Genomic DNA, 12782 nt, shown 5'->3' with positions numbered 1-12782 from the left:
TGCCTTTATTGAATTCAGAGTGTACAAGACATTGAGGAGCCACCTCAACTTTGATCCTGCAAACATCCACAGTCCAGAGGGCCAAAGGAGATGTTGCTTAGGAATAACCTAGTCACGCACTTCTTGAACTCTTGGTGGTCTACGTCCCACGTTCACGCACGGCCACGAAAGCCGATCCCAGTTGAAAACCCGTCTTCCTGCTCACGGGAAGCTCTCCCAATTCGATTTACTTAAAAACTACATTCATATGCATCAAGCCAAACGTATCCATTGCACACAATAGAATAGAGACTACGTTTATCTCATTCCAAATACAGCAGGAAACAACTTGCACCAAGTGCCAAAAGACGTTATATGTTTTCAGATGATTGTAGTGTGGGTGTTAGAAGGGAAGCGTCACAGTACTCCACAAGATTAACGTTTTCTTAATCTTGTAGAGCATCTGGTAGTGTTCTGATACAGGGCTTGGCTTCTGTACAATTAAACAACCCCGACCCCCCCCAAAAAAACAAAAAAAACAGGAACTTTCCTTTGAAAGGAAGGATGATAGCTGAGAAAGTAACTGTCAGTGTGCAAACAGTCCTGCTGTGGCTTGTGTCTCTGACTATCCATTGACCTTGAACATGCATTTTCTGTGAATGTCTCCGGGCCGTTCTAAAGCGCCCTTTCATGCCAGAGGTCTTCTCACCATTGCTGCCCTCTTTTCCACACCAGGTCAAACCGTCCACCACCGACCCCATCAGAGTGTCTTCCACAGTGATAACACAACCCTTATTCTTCTCCGTGAAGTCGTGCGCGATCTCCTTTGTTTTGCTCCAGAACACCAGGGAAGCTCTCCCCTCCCAGCAGCAGGCGTCTCACACCGGTTTGGCAGGAGCTCTGTTTGGGGCTCTGGATCCACTGAAGGATCATCAAGGTCCTGCAGACAAACACAATGTCAGCATTCCCCTGGAGCTTTCACAGGGAAGTTCAGTGTTTCGTTATGAACAACTTCTGCGTCAACAAATTTAGTGCTGGAAACTGCACTAAATCAGTGGGAAATATATTTACATACATATAGTATATATATATATATATATATATATATATATATATATATATATATATATATGTATATATATATATATATATATATACATATACATATACATATATATATATATACATATACATATATATATATATACATATATATATATATATATACATATATATATTATTTTTTTTGGCAGGGTGGGGTGGGGATTTGACATTCATGGAGAAGGTTGGATACTTCGGATGAGACTCACTGGTCGTTCTCTGTGCAAGTCCAGCGGAAACCTCGGGACTGCAGGATCTGGAGCAGCTTCACGATGGATCCTTGACTACAGGATTCTCTGTGGAACACAGAAGATGATATGAGGTCAGTGCTGGTCTGTCACATATTTGGACACACACTGACTGAAAAGGGGAAGAAGCAAAGGACTTTTAGAAAGTACTTTTGGGCTTCTCTTTTCTTAGAAATTACTGAACTGCAGGGCTCGAAATTGAAACCTTCTCCTGACTATTGGAATTTGTCGATCAAAAAAAAACCTAACGTTGGTCTTTTTTTAAATGAAATTAACAGCTGAAACTTGTCAGAGGGATCAGGTCAATTGGATAAAAATCCTGACAATTTCTTTGTTTCAACTGCCAATTGTTTTATTTATTGTAACAAACAAGGGGCAACATTTGACTGTAACACAAATGCTAATCTCACACATAAGGTCCATCTGGGTTGGTCACCACCTTAATGTTGACGTAATTCACCGTGCAAGCGTTCAGGCTGTCCAGTTCTACGCTTCCAAACATGCTGCAGGGAAAACATTGAGCAAAAATATTTTTTGTAAAAAATCTAAATAGAGAATTTTCTTTCATATTTAGGAACAATTTCTAAAATATTATTGATGTTATTATTTTTTACCTTTTCCTATTGAAAGCATTTATAATGGATCCATTCAGTAGCACAGTGATGTTGCCGCACGCCATTTCTGCAAACTTAGAGAAACGAAGCATGAGAGAAAGATGTGAAAGTTTCATTGTTTAGGAAGACGCTGCTGTGTTTACGGTAAAGGCCAACGCAGCTGTGCAAGACGTACACGCTTCGATGCTCGCCACCACAGGGAATGAACCGGGTGATGTTGACACGTTGACCACCCCGGACAGGAACTGAAATCGAAACCTGCACATCAAAATTCCAGGGGTTAGAGAGAGGAGGCAAATTATTTGTTTTTGATTGAATTTGGTGGGGCTCTCTGCAGATGTCGGCCAGTGCAGCCGCAGAAGTCAATCAACTGCAGCCCTGTGTGCACAATAAATCCTTCGGGAGAACAGCTGCAGCTGCCTCAGTGATTACGTTGCATAGGAAATCTGAGGTGCTACCGTGTCCGTTCACTGCAAATACGTGAATGGAAGCATAATGTGTTTTGTGTTGCTGCACACTGCTGCTTGTGATGTGGTCTATCTGAGGTCTACAAGCCTGCTGTTGACGGTCAGCATTTGTGACATGTTCAGGGACCAAGAGTCCCTGAAGAATCCTTGAAGAATCCCTGAAGAATCCCAGAGATCTTCAAGGATAGAATGATCACCCAAGCATCTCTGCAAGCTGACACGATGTTGATTGCTGTTGCCTTTTCTATTTTTCTTTCTTTCTCTTTCATTTTTTCTCTATTAAGATACAGTAGGACATTTCGTGTCAGGACCAGCCACACAAACATTAGATTTCCTGGACAAAGAAGTCTTTGTTGTGATGAAATCTGTGATCAGCCTTGAAACAAGAGATTCCAAGGAACTAAGCACTAAAAAAAGGCAAAAAAAAAGGAAAAGAAAATGGAATGAACCCCTTAAAAGAACGTGAGCTCAACACGGGAAAAAATGTGTAGAAATACCAGCCTCTTCCTCTTGGCGGCACCATATGAGGTCGTTGAACATGTAGCCGGCCACACTGTCCTCCAGTGTCCAGAGGCCCCCAAGAGCTGCAGCATAACTCTGTACCACTCTTCTGGTTTTACTCCAAAACAGGAACTGGAACAAAGAAAAAGTTTATTCAGTCAACTTGCAAAGACAGAATGAACTGTGTTTAGGCGAAACCTCCACCCCTCTCCCCCGCACCCTGTCACACGGCGGAGGCGAGGTCTGCGCCAAGGCCACGAACATCTGATGATAATCCTCCACCGTCACGTTACAGGGGCTTCGGCGGACGACCGCCTCCTCAAAGTGTCTCCAGACATCCTCACAGTCGTACCTGCTTGTTTGAAAGACGCACACAGATTGTAGATTATCTATAAACTCAATGGTATTCATTTTTGTTTGCATTAAAATGTGAATATTTGACAGATTCTGTCATTTTCTGTGATTATGAAGCTGCACCTGACGGAACCATTATTTGTATGATTTTGCTACTTGTGTTGGAGTCCTGATCTGCAGGATTGCGAGTCCATGTTTTGGGGTTTTTGCATTCTCATAAGTTCAGGTAAATTTTGCATTTTGTAGCGATACATCATGCACCACTGATGTTAGAAGTGCAGAAAAATGGGGTAACCTAACCATTCATTCATTCATCTTCCCGAGCTCAGGGTCACGGGGGTCTGCTGGAGCCTCTCCCAGCTGTCTTAGGGCGAAGGCAGGGTGACACCCTGGACAAGTGGCCAGTTCATCGCAGGGCCACGTAGAAAGAAACAACCATTCACACTCACATGCACACCTACGGACAATTCAGAGTGTTCAATTGACCTCGCATGCATGTTTTTGGAGTGTGGGAGGAAGCCGGAGAACCCGGAGAGAACCCACACAGACACAGAAAGACCATGCAAACTCCACACAGAAAGCTCCCAGGCCCGGAATGGAACCCACAACCTTCTTGCTGTGAGGCAGCAGCGCCAACCACTGCGCCACCGTGTCACATGAAACCTAATCAGTTTTGTAACATGATTATTTTCTAAGGAAATTGGCACATTGTATCATGCACTTTGATTTTCCTCCCAGTTCCAGCAGCACTAAACACATTCACTGACACAACAGACATTCCTGTAGAAACTTGCTCTGCTGTGAAGACGGTGGAAATTTGCAAGACTCTCAGATCTTATCTTTGCGCTTTACCTCAAGCCAGGATTAACCAGCGTGATGTAAGTGTAACACCTTCCCTTCACAATGTGCTTGATGTTGGGGGTGGTCCCAAGCATTGCACCCGGAATGCCGTCGCAGCGCACAAGCATGAAAAACCCTTTGAAGTGGACAGAAAGGCAGAAGAACGGAGACGGATGATATGATATCCGGGAGTGGCACATTTAGAGAGACGGATGGAGGGAGGTGAACACTCAATACTCACGCAAGCCCACGCTGCACATTGTGAGGAAGAAAGACGAGTCGGTGTGCATGTCTGAGAGGGGGGCAGGGGCTCAACTGTTGGCGGGAGGGAAAGACTTTAGGTTACTGTTCGACGTGGAGTTTTGGCAAGCAGGTGCATGTCTGAACGCTCGGCAGGTTGGACTGCTCCACTCTGAAACCCCACAGGCCTCTCCCTCGCAAGAGTTTGAGTACTGCTGCCAAACCTGGCAACATTTAATGCTCAGTAAACAAGAAAACACCTGTACTCAATGATCACACTATTAATAAAACGCTTGAATGATGAAAAAAAGTATGAAGCCTTTGAATGAAGCAACGTCAGGGTATACAAGGTGTGGCGTGCACCACCAAGGAACAACTGCTGACTGTTTTCCATGCACAAAGTTAAAATTGTTCCATCGTTGCGCAAATTCTGCTGAGATTTCTTACCAATAGATTATGTCGTGGTCCAATCAATCGTGGCTATTAATGGTGAGTCGTCACGGCGATGATCCTAAAGGACAGACGAGTTGGCTTTGTTTTCTTTTTTATCCGACCTCCTCTTGCCAAGATCACATCCACATGACTTCCATTATGGGACCATGAGGGAGTGCCCACAGTGCCGTCCTGCATTATAGCCTGGATTGAATACGACGGAGAACCGTAAAACACGTGAAAATACAACATGAACATTTTAGATATTCTGCAATTGGAATTTAACGTATCCAGTACTGTCCTCTTTCCAATTTTGAAGTTACTGATGTAGTTAAAAAAGTATTTACGTTTTACCAACAGCCACAAGAGGGCACAATTCAGGCGGAAATTAGGCATCCAATCATATATTACATACACATTCATTATTTTAGCTGAATAAGTCATGGGCTTCATATCATGCGGGATCATTTTTGTTAAAATTTGTCTTGAAACATTTAAACAAATATTAAATCCGCCATTTGCGCAAAACGAAATGTTATATGCAAGTCTTAAAAAAAAGATATCCTCACAGAAAATAAAAATGAAAAGAAATAAAACATACATAATATCCAGATACAGATAATATCCATAGGGCAATAACAAAGAACAATAAACAGCAATATCATCCCACAACTCGTGCAGCTTGTTTGCGGATAATTATGAATGACATAAACGTATTTCCTCCAACAATTCGGTATTACTTCACTTCCTGAACTTACACCCACACATAGATTTATAAATAGAGCGTAATAAAGCAATAAAATGACCTATGAACAACCTGTTTAAGATTAAGTGAGCTGTTTGCAATTTAGTTTTATGTCCAGCGGAAGTACTTCGACAAATCATACCATCGAGGACGGTTGCAGCCAATGAACGAAGCACAATGTATCCGTCAACCCGACCAGCCAATGGTCGGGGAGCATGAGGTCGCGTAAGTCCCGCCCCTCGCATCTCTCCTCGCCGAGAAGTCTCGAAGGTGGGCGGAATTTAACGTTTCTCTGCATGTTTTTGTTTATGTTGTAGATTTCCCTGACTATCCAGACCGAGAATCGCGATGCCGCGAATAGCCAATGGCTGACCCGATCACTTTTAAAACATATATGTGAACGTGTAACGCAAAACACGATCTGGGAAGGCGAAGGAAAGCTAAACCGGAAATGCTGGCGTGTAGTACATGCCTAATAACGCAACATTGTACGCAAAGGAAACCACAGTGTGTCAATGGATGCATTAATGTGTCGCGCCCCCCGCCCCCTTCCTCCTCCAATAGGAACGTAACATCGCGATCAACATGGGCGACGTTTTCCAGGAATGTATGGATCACTGTGTGGAGGTCGCCAAGAAGGCTGGCGAGGTGTGTGAGTACCGTGCACACACTGCTATGACAGCCGAAACGATGTCCTAGACACGCAATTCATACTACACAACCTCATCAATCACACCACTCCACAAAGTGCGTTTTTGAACCACTACAATTTTTGCATCGTCTCTGACTCATCCTTGCAAAAATACACACACACACACACACACACACACACACACACACACACACACACACACACACACACACACACAAAAGTGAAAACGACATCACATGAGGCCAGTGGAGATAAAAGCTATTGTAAGAATAAATAAATGACTAAAAATGTCCCTCTCTGAGATACGTGTTGATCTATTTGCTCCCAGATGATTCGCGAGGCGCTGCGGAGTGACATCAGTGTCATGCAGAAGAGCTCGCCGGTTGACCTGGTCACCGAGACGGACCAGAAAGTGGAGCAGCTCATCATCGCCTCCATCAAGGAGAAGTTCCCCACTCACAGGTAGTGTTGCAGTTCTCCACATTGCTCTTTCCCTTCTCCAGACCACCTTTTAAGGGTCTCAGGCTCAGGGTTTTTTTTTTTGATCAGGACTCCGTTGAGACTCAGCCAACACTGCAGTGACACTATAATAACGGAAAAGAACCCAGCTGCTGCCTTGTTTCGCTCCCTTTACTGTTTGTGACACCCAGAGTGACACTCTGCACCTGGGTTAGTTTGTGTTTTAATTTAATGAAGCAAAGTTGATTTTTTTATTTTATTTTTTTTATAAATGGTTCAAAATTGCTGGCAAAACAGCAACATATTCAAGAAAATTATTGATATATCCAGTCTTGGTCTTGTCTGGATCTCAACACTCTCTAGTCTTGATAAGGTTTTGGTCTCAGTTGTTGCCGACACTCCTCACGGGAGCTTCAGCAGCAAATGAGCACGTCTTGCATTTTATGAACCGTAATTTACTTGGCGCTTGTTTGCATGTATTTGCTTTTTAATGCTTCGTTTTACTGCGGTAGAAAAAAAAAAAGCCCACCACAAACAACAACATCACGATCTGAGCAGTGATGTACAGTACATGGTCTCCCGGGCCGCTGTAAAACAGCAATGGTGCAAACGTTTGTCACTCTGGTAAGCAGCCCCATCTGTGCAATATGAGTTTGTGATTGTGGCTCTGCAGCTTCATAGGAGAGGAGTCGGTAGCAGCTGGCGCTCCCAGCGTCTTAACTGACAACCCGACTTGGATCATCGACCCCATTGATGGCACCACCAACTTCGTTCACAGGTACAGACTTGCTGGAGTAAAATGCAACCGTGTGGGAAAAAACTGATAGACACCAGGCATCCCCCCCCCATCTTCGGCGGCCCTTAAACTATTTTTATCTTTTAATTAGGTTCCCAGTTGAATGGCCCTCTCTGTCTGTCATGATAATTGGACAACGTTGATGAAACTGAACTGATAATAGAAGCGACTCCTTTGGGCTCCTATCTAGGGGGGGGGGGGGGGGGGGGGTTCATTAAATGGACACTTAACGCGCTAAATTTCTTTTCATGCAGGTTCCCGTTTGTGTCTGTGTCAATCGGCTTTGCGGTGAAGAAAGAGGTGGGTTTCTTTGAGAATTAAGCGTTTGTTTTGATCATTTAACACTATTAGTGAGAAGGATCATCAGCAGAGTAATTGCCCTAATATCCCTGTGAATTCCTAATGAGCTGAGCTGAGCTGCGCTGCGCTGCAGAGGCAGCTCCCCCTTTTTTTCCACTACTGCCGTTTCTATTTTTAGCCCACCCTCCCACACCGCATTAATCCACGTGCTTTCTTGGTCCTCAGATCGAGTTTGGGATGGTCTACAGCTGCATCGAGGACAAAATGTACACGGCACGCAAAGGCAAAGGCGCGTTCTGCAACGGCGTCCCCATTAAAGTGTCCGGACAAGAAGGTATCAAGGAATGACATTCTTCATCTGACTGTGGTTGGTCACATTTTAGGAGAGTCCACTAGGTGGCGGTAGTAGTACAGCTATTCCATCTGCAGCCCATGTGTGTTGAAAAACAAAAACAAAAAACAAATAAAACCCCCACAGAAACGGAAGTGGTGCGTTTCAGCTTGATGAATAACAAGTTATTCCCCTGAGACATTGAGATGCTTTCTGCATTTGTGTTTCCTCTCCAAGATATCAACCAGTCGATGGTCCTGACAGAGATGGGCTTCAAGAAAGACCCAGAGCACTTTCAAACCATGCTGGCCAACATCAGGACCATCCTCACCATACCTGTGCATGGGTAAATAATTATGACAATATATTATTATTATTATTATTATTATTATTATTATTATTATTATTATTATTATTATTATTATTGTTGTTGTTATCAATGCGCAAAACACAAGGGAGTCGCCATGAACCCATGAAACTCCCTGAAAGCCTCAAAGCAAAATTCAATCTTTCAATCATTTATATCATCGTCACCAATGGTCACTAAAACGTCTCGGAGATCACCCTGTCTAATAGTGAACTTTTGAGAATAATATTCACTATTTTTTGGCCAAGCGGAGCTTATGTGTATGCGTGTATGTGTTGTTGAGGACACTGTCATGGCTTGCATCCATGAAATATTGTCAGGTTATTATAGGCCGCCTGCATTTTGAGGAAATGTAGATTTCTATTAGGTAACAATCAGATGGGCAGGGATGCCCGAATATTGACTGACGGGTATTTCACACACTTATTATTATTATTATTATTATTATTATTATTATTATTTTTATTATTATTATTATTATTATTATTATTATTATTATTATTATTATTATTATTATCAACCACACTGAGTCATAATCCACTGTCACAGCAGTACAAAAGCCACAACAATTGGCAGAACAGTTATTGGTCACTCAAAGCATAAAAGCACGAGTCATCCTAAGGTAATGTTACACAACTTCCGCCAGACCAGGCACGGTTAAGCTTTTCAATCCGGCCCTCCAAACTTGAAGAAATGATGCTGATAGTAAGAGTAATTAAGTCATGGAATAGCTGTATTTCATCCATTTTTTTTTCAGTGTTTCCAGAGTCATTTCAATAAAGAGTTAAATCTGGCGAGCTTCAAATACACATAGTTGTAACTTTCCTTTTGTTCATTTTCAACTGACACTGAAGCTTCCTATGGGGTGGCTGCATTCATCTGCTGCTGCCACAGTCCCTCTGTCACATTTTAGAACCCATTGTGGCCCACCAATCAAACAGTGTGCCCACCCCTGCACTAGATGATGGCAAAGCAGACAACTTTTTTTTTTTTAACGGATGACTTCATTCCGTCTGACTGTAAAATTGCAGGATAGCATAACTTTAATTTGCATATGATGTTGCTTTTACTTCGGCCAACTGTCATGACTCGAACACAAACACTGTGTTCAGCGTCGATCCCAGCCAGCCGTCCGCGCAGCGCTAAGCTAGCAGTGCAAATGTGAACAATGGCACCTAAATAAGTAAATAATTTCCATAGTGCCTGTCCGCAGACGTCACTCGCTGCGAGTGAGTTAGCCGTCATTTATTTATTTACTTATTTATTCATACACTCGCCAACACTTCACCCTGCACACAAAACGAGAAGCAGCAATGACGATGAAAATCTGGCTACGACGGCGTTGTCCTCGGTGCTCCATTTACCGTTTACAGCAGAAGCTAAAATTTGGTCGCTTTGGTGCCCTCTTGTGGCTCTAAGGCTGAGCTGCAGCTAACATAGCCAGAAGCAGCAATGACGCTGAAAATCTGGCTACGACGGCGTTATCCCTGGGTGATTCACATTTTTTTTGTATCACAAAGTATTACGGAAAATATAAAGTACAACTTTCAATCCCAGAGCAACACATTTCACGTCTGAGAGACCATTGTAAAGCGCTTTGGGAAACCGTGAAGGTGCTGGAAAGCGCTATATAAGTGCTGTCCATTATCCATTTACCATTTACAGCAGAAGCTAAAATTTGGTCGCTTTGGTGCCCTCTTGTGGCTCTAAGGGTTAGCTGCAGCTAACATATCCAGAAGCAGCAATGACGCTGAAAATCTGGCTACGACGGCGTAATCTTCAAAGATTTACTATTATTTTATTTCACGTTTATATAAAGTACAACTTTTAATGCTCGAGCAACACACTGCACGTAAAATAGGCCTTAATTCTGCTTCTCTTTCTTTTTTCAACATGAACTTCTCCGAATCGACGGACGAAAAACAGATTCAGAGTTTGCCGCACCAATCAGATTTCGAGTTTAGGGTGGAGCTGGACGGAGGCGTGCCGCACCAATCAAGGGTTCGAGTTTAGGCTTGCGGGGCGAAGCTGAAGGAAAACATGCCGCACCAATCAGGGTTCGAGTTGAAGCTTGCGGGGCAGAGCTGAAGGGAAACATGCCGCACCAATCAGAGTTCGAGTTGAACATGCCGCACCAATCAGGGTCCGGGTTGGGTTTTTTGGATTAGTTTGATGAAAACTTGCCGCACCAATCGGGTTCCGAGCTGAGTTTATAGGGCGGAGTTTTAGGAAGGCATGCCGCACCAATCACGTACCTAGCTGTCTTTGAAGGGCGGCGTTGGAGAAGTAAATGTGTAGCTACAACGACACTTACGTCATGACATTTTACGGGCCCAACGTTATTCACTAAAGCAGAAGTTAAATGATATCCGCCAAGGTTCACAAAGCAAACACGACATTTTTTTTTTATTTTTTATGCATGTATCACTTAGCCAGCTCTTTAGCATTTATCCGAACCTTGCTAAGCTAGCAAGGGGGACAAACAACCATCGCGGAAAAATGTCTCACTTTCCCCCCCACCCCACAACGCCACGGTTTTTCGTCTTCTCCGTCTTATTTTAGATGCTTGTACTTTATTTAATTATACATTTATTCATTTAATTACTTACTTGTTTTTATTTATTATATTTACGTGCAACTACTACGATAGGTAAGATTATGAATGCTCTTCGTACCATCAGCGGCTGAATTTCCTGCCGCTTTGTCGCCGTCCTGTGGTTGAAAAGACTCACTGCATTAACACCTGGGTCAAGTGTTTTTTCAAACGAGAGACATTTGTCAAGGCCTCTTTTTTGCTGCGGTAATCTGTTTAAAATGCTCAAAGTATATATATTTTTTGCCTTCTTCTTGATAAATGTTTAATAATAACTGAATAAAGGACTATTTATCATGTCAATAATAATGATAATAATGATTATTATTATTATTATTATTATTATTATTATTATTATTATTATTGTTATTATTATTATGTCTTTACAGAATTCGCTCCCCTGGCAGCGCAGCCATCAACATGTGTTTGGTGGCGTGTGGATCAGCTGATGCTTACTATCACATGGGCATCCATTGCTGGGACATGGCTGGAGGAGCGGCAGTCGTCACCGAAGCTGGAGGCGTCATCATGGACATTTCAGGCGAGTCACTAAGACAAAAAGGAAAGCTTTTCAAATGTTGTATTATCTTTGTCTCTGAGATGATGGATGGTGCGAAGGAAGCGAGTTGTGGAGACAAACTGCAGCACTGCTGATAGAGTCAGCTTTCCAAATGGCAAAACTGTGATAGTTGCTGATCTTTCAGAATGCACAAGACCCAAAGGCTGATAAAGTTTAAGAATGATGATTTGCTGTTTCTAAATCTTCTTGTTTTGGGTTGGGTGGGTTTCATGAAAACCCGGCCTTCGCCCCATGACAGCAGGGATAGGCTCCAGCAGAGCCCTGCAACCCTGAGTGCAGGAGGAAGACAGAAGATGGATGGATGGATAGGTTTCATGAAATACATCATGAAGAAAATTACTCCAAATCCAAGCAATGATTTGCAAACAAATGTGAAGAAAATTGACCCCTTTTGTTTGAGGTTATGTTGTACACATGATAATGAATTGATGCATCTGAACTTCACACATTTGTCACGATAATTTTATGACCCACATTACGGCAATCTTTGAAGAATACTAACTTTTAAATCCTGAAATCACACAGAATTCTCCAGAAGGAAATATACTTATATTATACTTCTATTACTTGATTTGATACTTGTAGCTCACACCTTGAAGACCTTGTACTGTTTTCCTTCCAGGTGGACCTTTCGACTTGATGTCGAGGAGGCTGATCGTTGCCAGCAGCAAGGTGGTGGCCGAGCGCATCGCCAGAGCGGTGACGGAGTTCGATGTCGGCCGGGACGACGTGTAGAGAGAGGGGGGGTGTGGGGGTGGGGGTGGGGGAGCTGGAACCAGAACCAGAATCTTAACTCTGGAGAACACTTGAATGACTTTCACGATGCCAACTGCCCAGTGCTAACACTTTCTACACCCCTGGGTCTATTTTGATCGATACTATTCATTGCTGCGGCGTGATGTTCGTATATTTCATACCAGGGAGGACGAGAAGCTTTTTGCAGTTGTTACTCATTTGTGTTGGCATTTATGTCCAGTATATATTTCTAAGGAGTTTGCAGACGACGGCACAACGCCATAACAGCTGCACTAGAACTGAACGCCGGCTGTTAACGGCCGCAGCACCTTACTGGTTTTTCATTGCGGCACTTTCAAGACGTCACTTCATGATTTTTGACTTTGGGCTGGCAGATTCAATTTAGCCGGAGAGGGTTTGGCAACTTGCGCTGCCCGTCTGCCTCCTC

The 12782-nt window shown here is 43.2% G+C and overlaps 1 protein-coding gene and 1 long non-coding RNA gene across 3 annotated transcripts; one reads left to right on the top strand and one right to left on the bottom strand.

Moving 5' to 3' along the window:
- Positions 1 to 1234: 1234 nt before the first annotated feature.
- On the bottom strand, positions 1235 to 2739 carry LOC142902367 (uncharacterized). The gene is made up of 3 exons (XR_012929079.1): positions 1943 to 2739; positions 1768 to 1831; positions 1235 to 1376 (listed from the first exon to the last, which is right to left on the bottom strand). It is a non-coding gene; the product is annotated as an uncharacterized LOC142902367 (long non-coding RNA).
- A 3166-nt stretch (positions 2740 to 5905) lies between these two features.
- Positions 5906 to 12782, top strand: LOC142902363 (inositol monophosphatase 1-like). 2 transcript variants are annotated; one of them, XR_012929076.1, is made up of 8 exons: positions 5906 to 6169; positions 6502 to 6635; positions 7306 to 7410; positions 7683 to 7728; positions 7954 to 8062; positions 8297 to 8405; positions 10353 to 11173; positions 11409 to 11540. XR_012929076.1 is itself a non-coding variant. In XM_076047350.1 (8 exons), exons 1-8 carry the CDS (start codon positions 6107 to 6109, stop codon positions 12332 to 12334), a joined length of 831 nt encoding a protein of 276 aa, XP_075903465.1. In that variant the 5' UTR covers positions 5934 to 6106; the 3' UTR covers positions 12335 to 12782. The 2 variants fall into 2 exon arrangements, 1 of the variants encoding a protein (XP_075903465.1); XM_076047350.1 differs by lacking the exon at positions 10353 to 11173 and adding an exon at positions 12222 to 12782 and having other exon boundaries at positions 5934 to 6169; positions 11409 to 11560.

Source organism: Nelusetta ayraudi, unplaced genomic scaffold (genome assembly GCF_046127955.1).
Source record: "Nelusetta ayraudi isolate G7.1 ecotype Tasmania unplaced genomic scaffold, CSIRO-AGI_Nayr_v1 ptg000094l, whole genome shotgun sequence".
Lineage (NCBI taxonomy): Eukaryota > Metazoa > Chordata > Actinopteri > Tetraodontiformes > Monacanthidae > Nelusetta > Nelusetta ayraudi.
The sequence above is the reverse complement of the archived record's forward strand: the minus strand, read 5'-3'. Positions and strand labels throughout refer to the sequence as shown.

Bases quoted from the DNA above. Each gene is read 5' to 3' on its own strand.
- LOC142902363 (XM_076047350.1), top strand. From the start codon at position 6,107: ATGGGCGACGTTTTCCAGGAATGTATGGATCACTGTGTGGAGGTCGCC. The intron at 6,636-7,305 runs GTAGTGTTGCAG...GTGGCTCTGCAG, and splicing joins GAGAAGTTCCCCACTCACAG to CTTCATAGGAGAGGAGTCGG. The intron at 7,729-7,953 runs GTGGGTTTCTTT...CTTGGTCCTCAG, and splicing joins GCTTTGCGGTGAAGAAAGAG to ATCGAGTTTGGGATGGTCTA.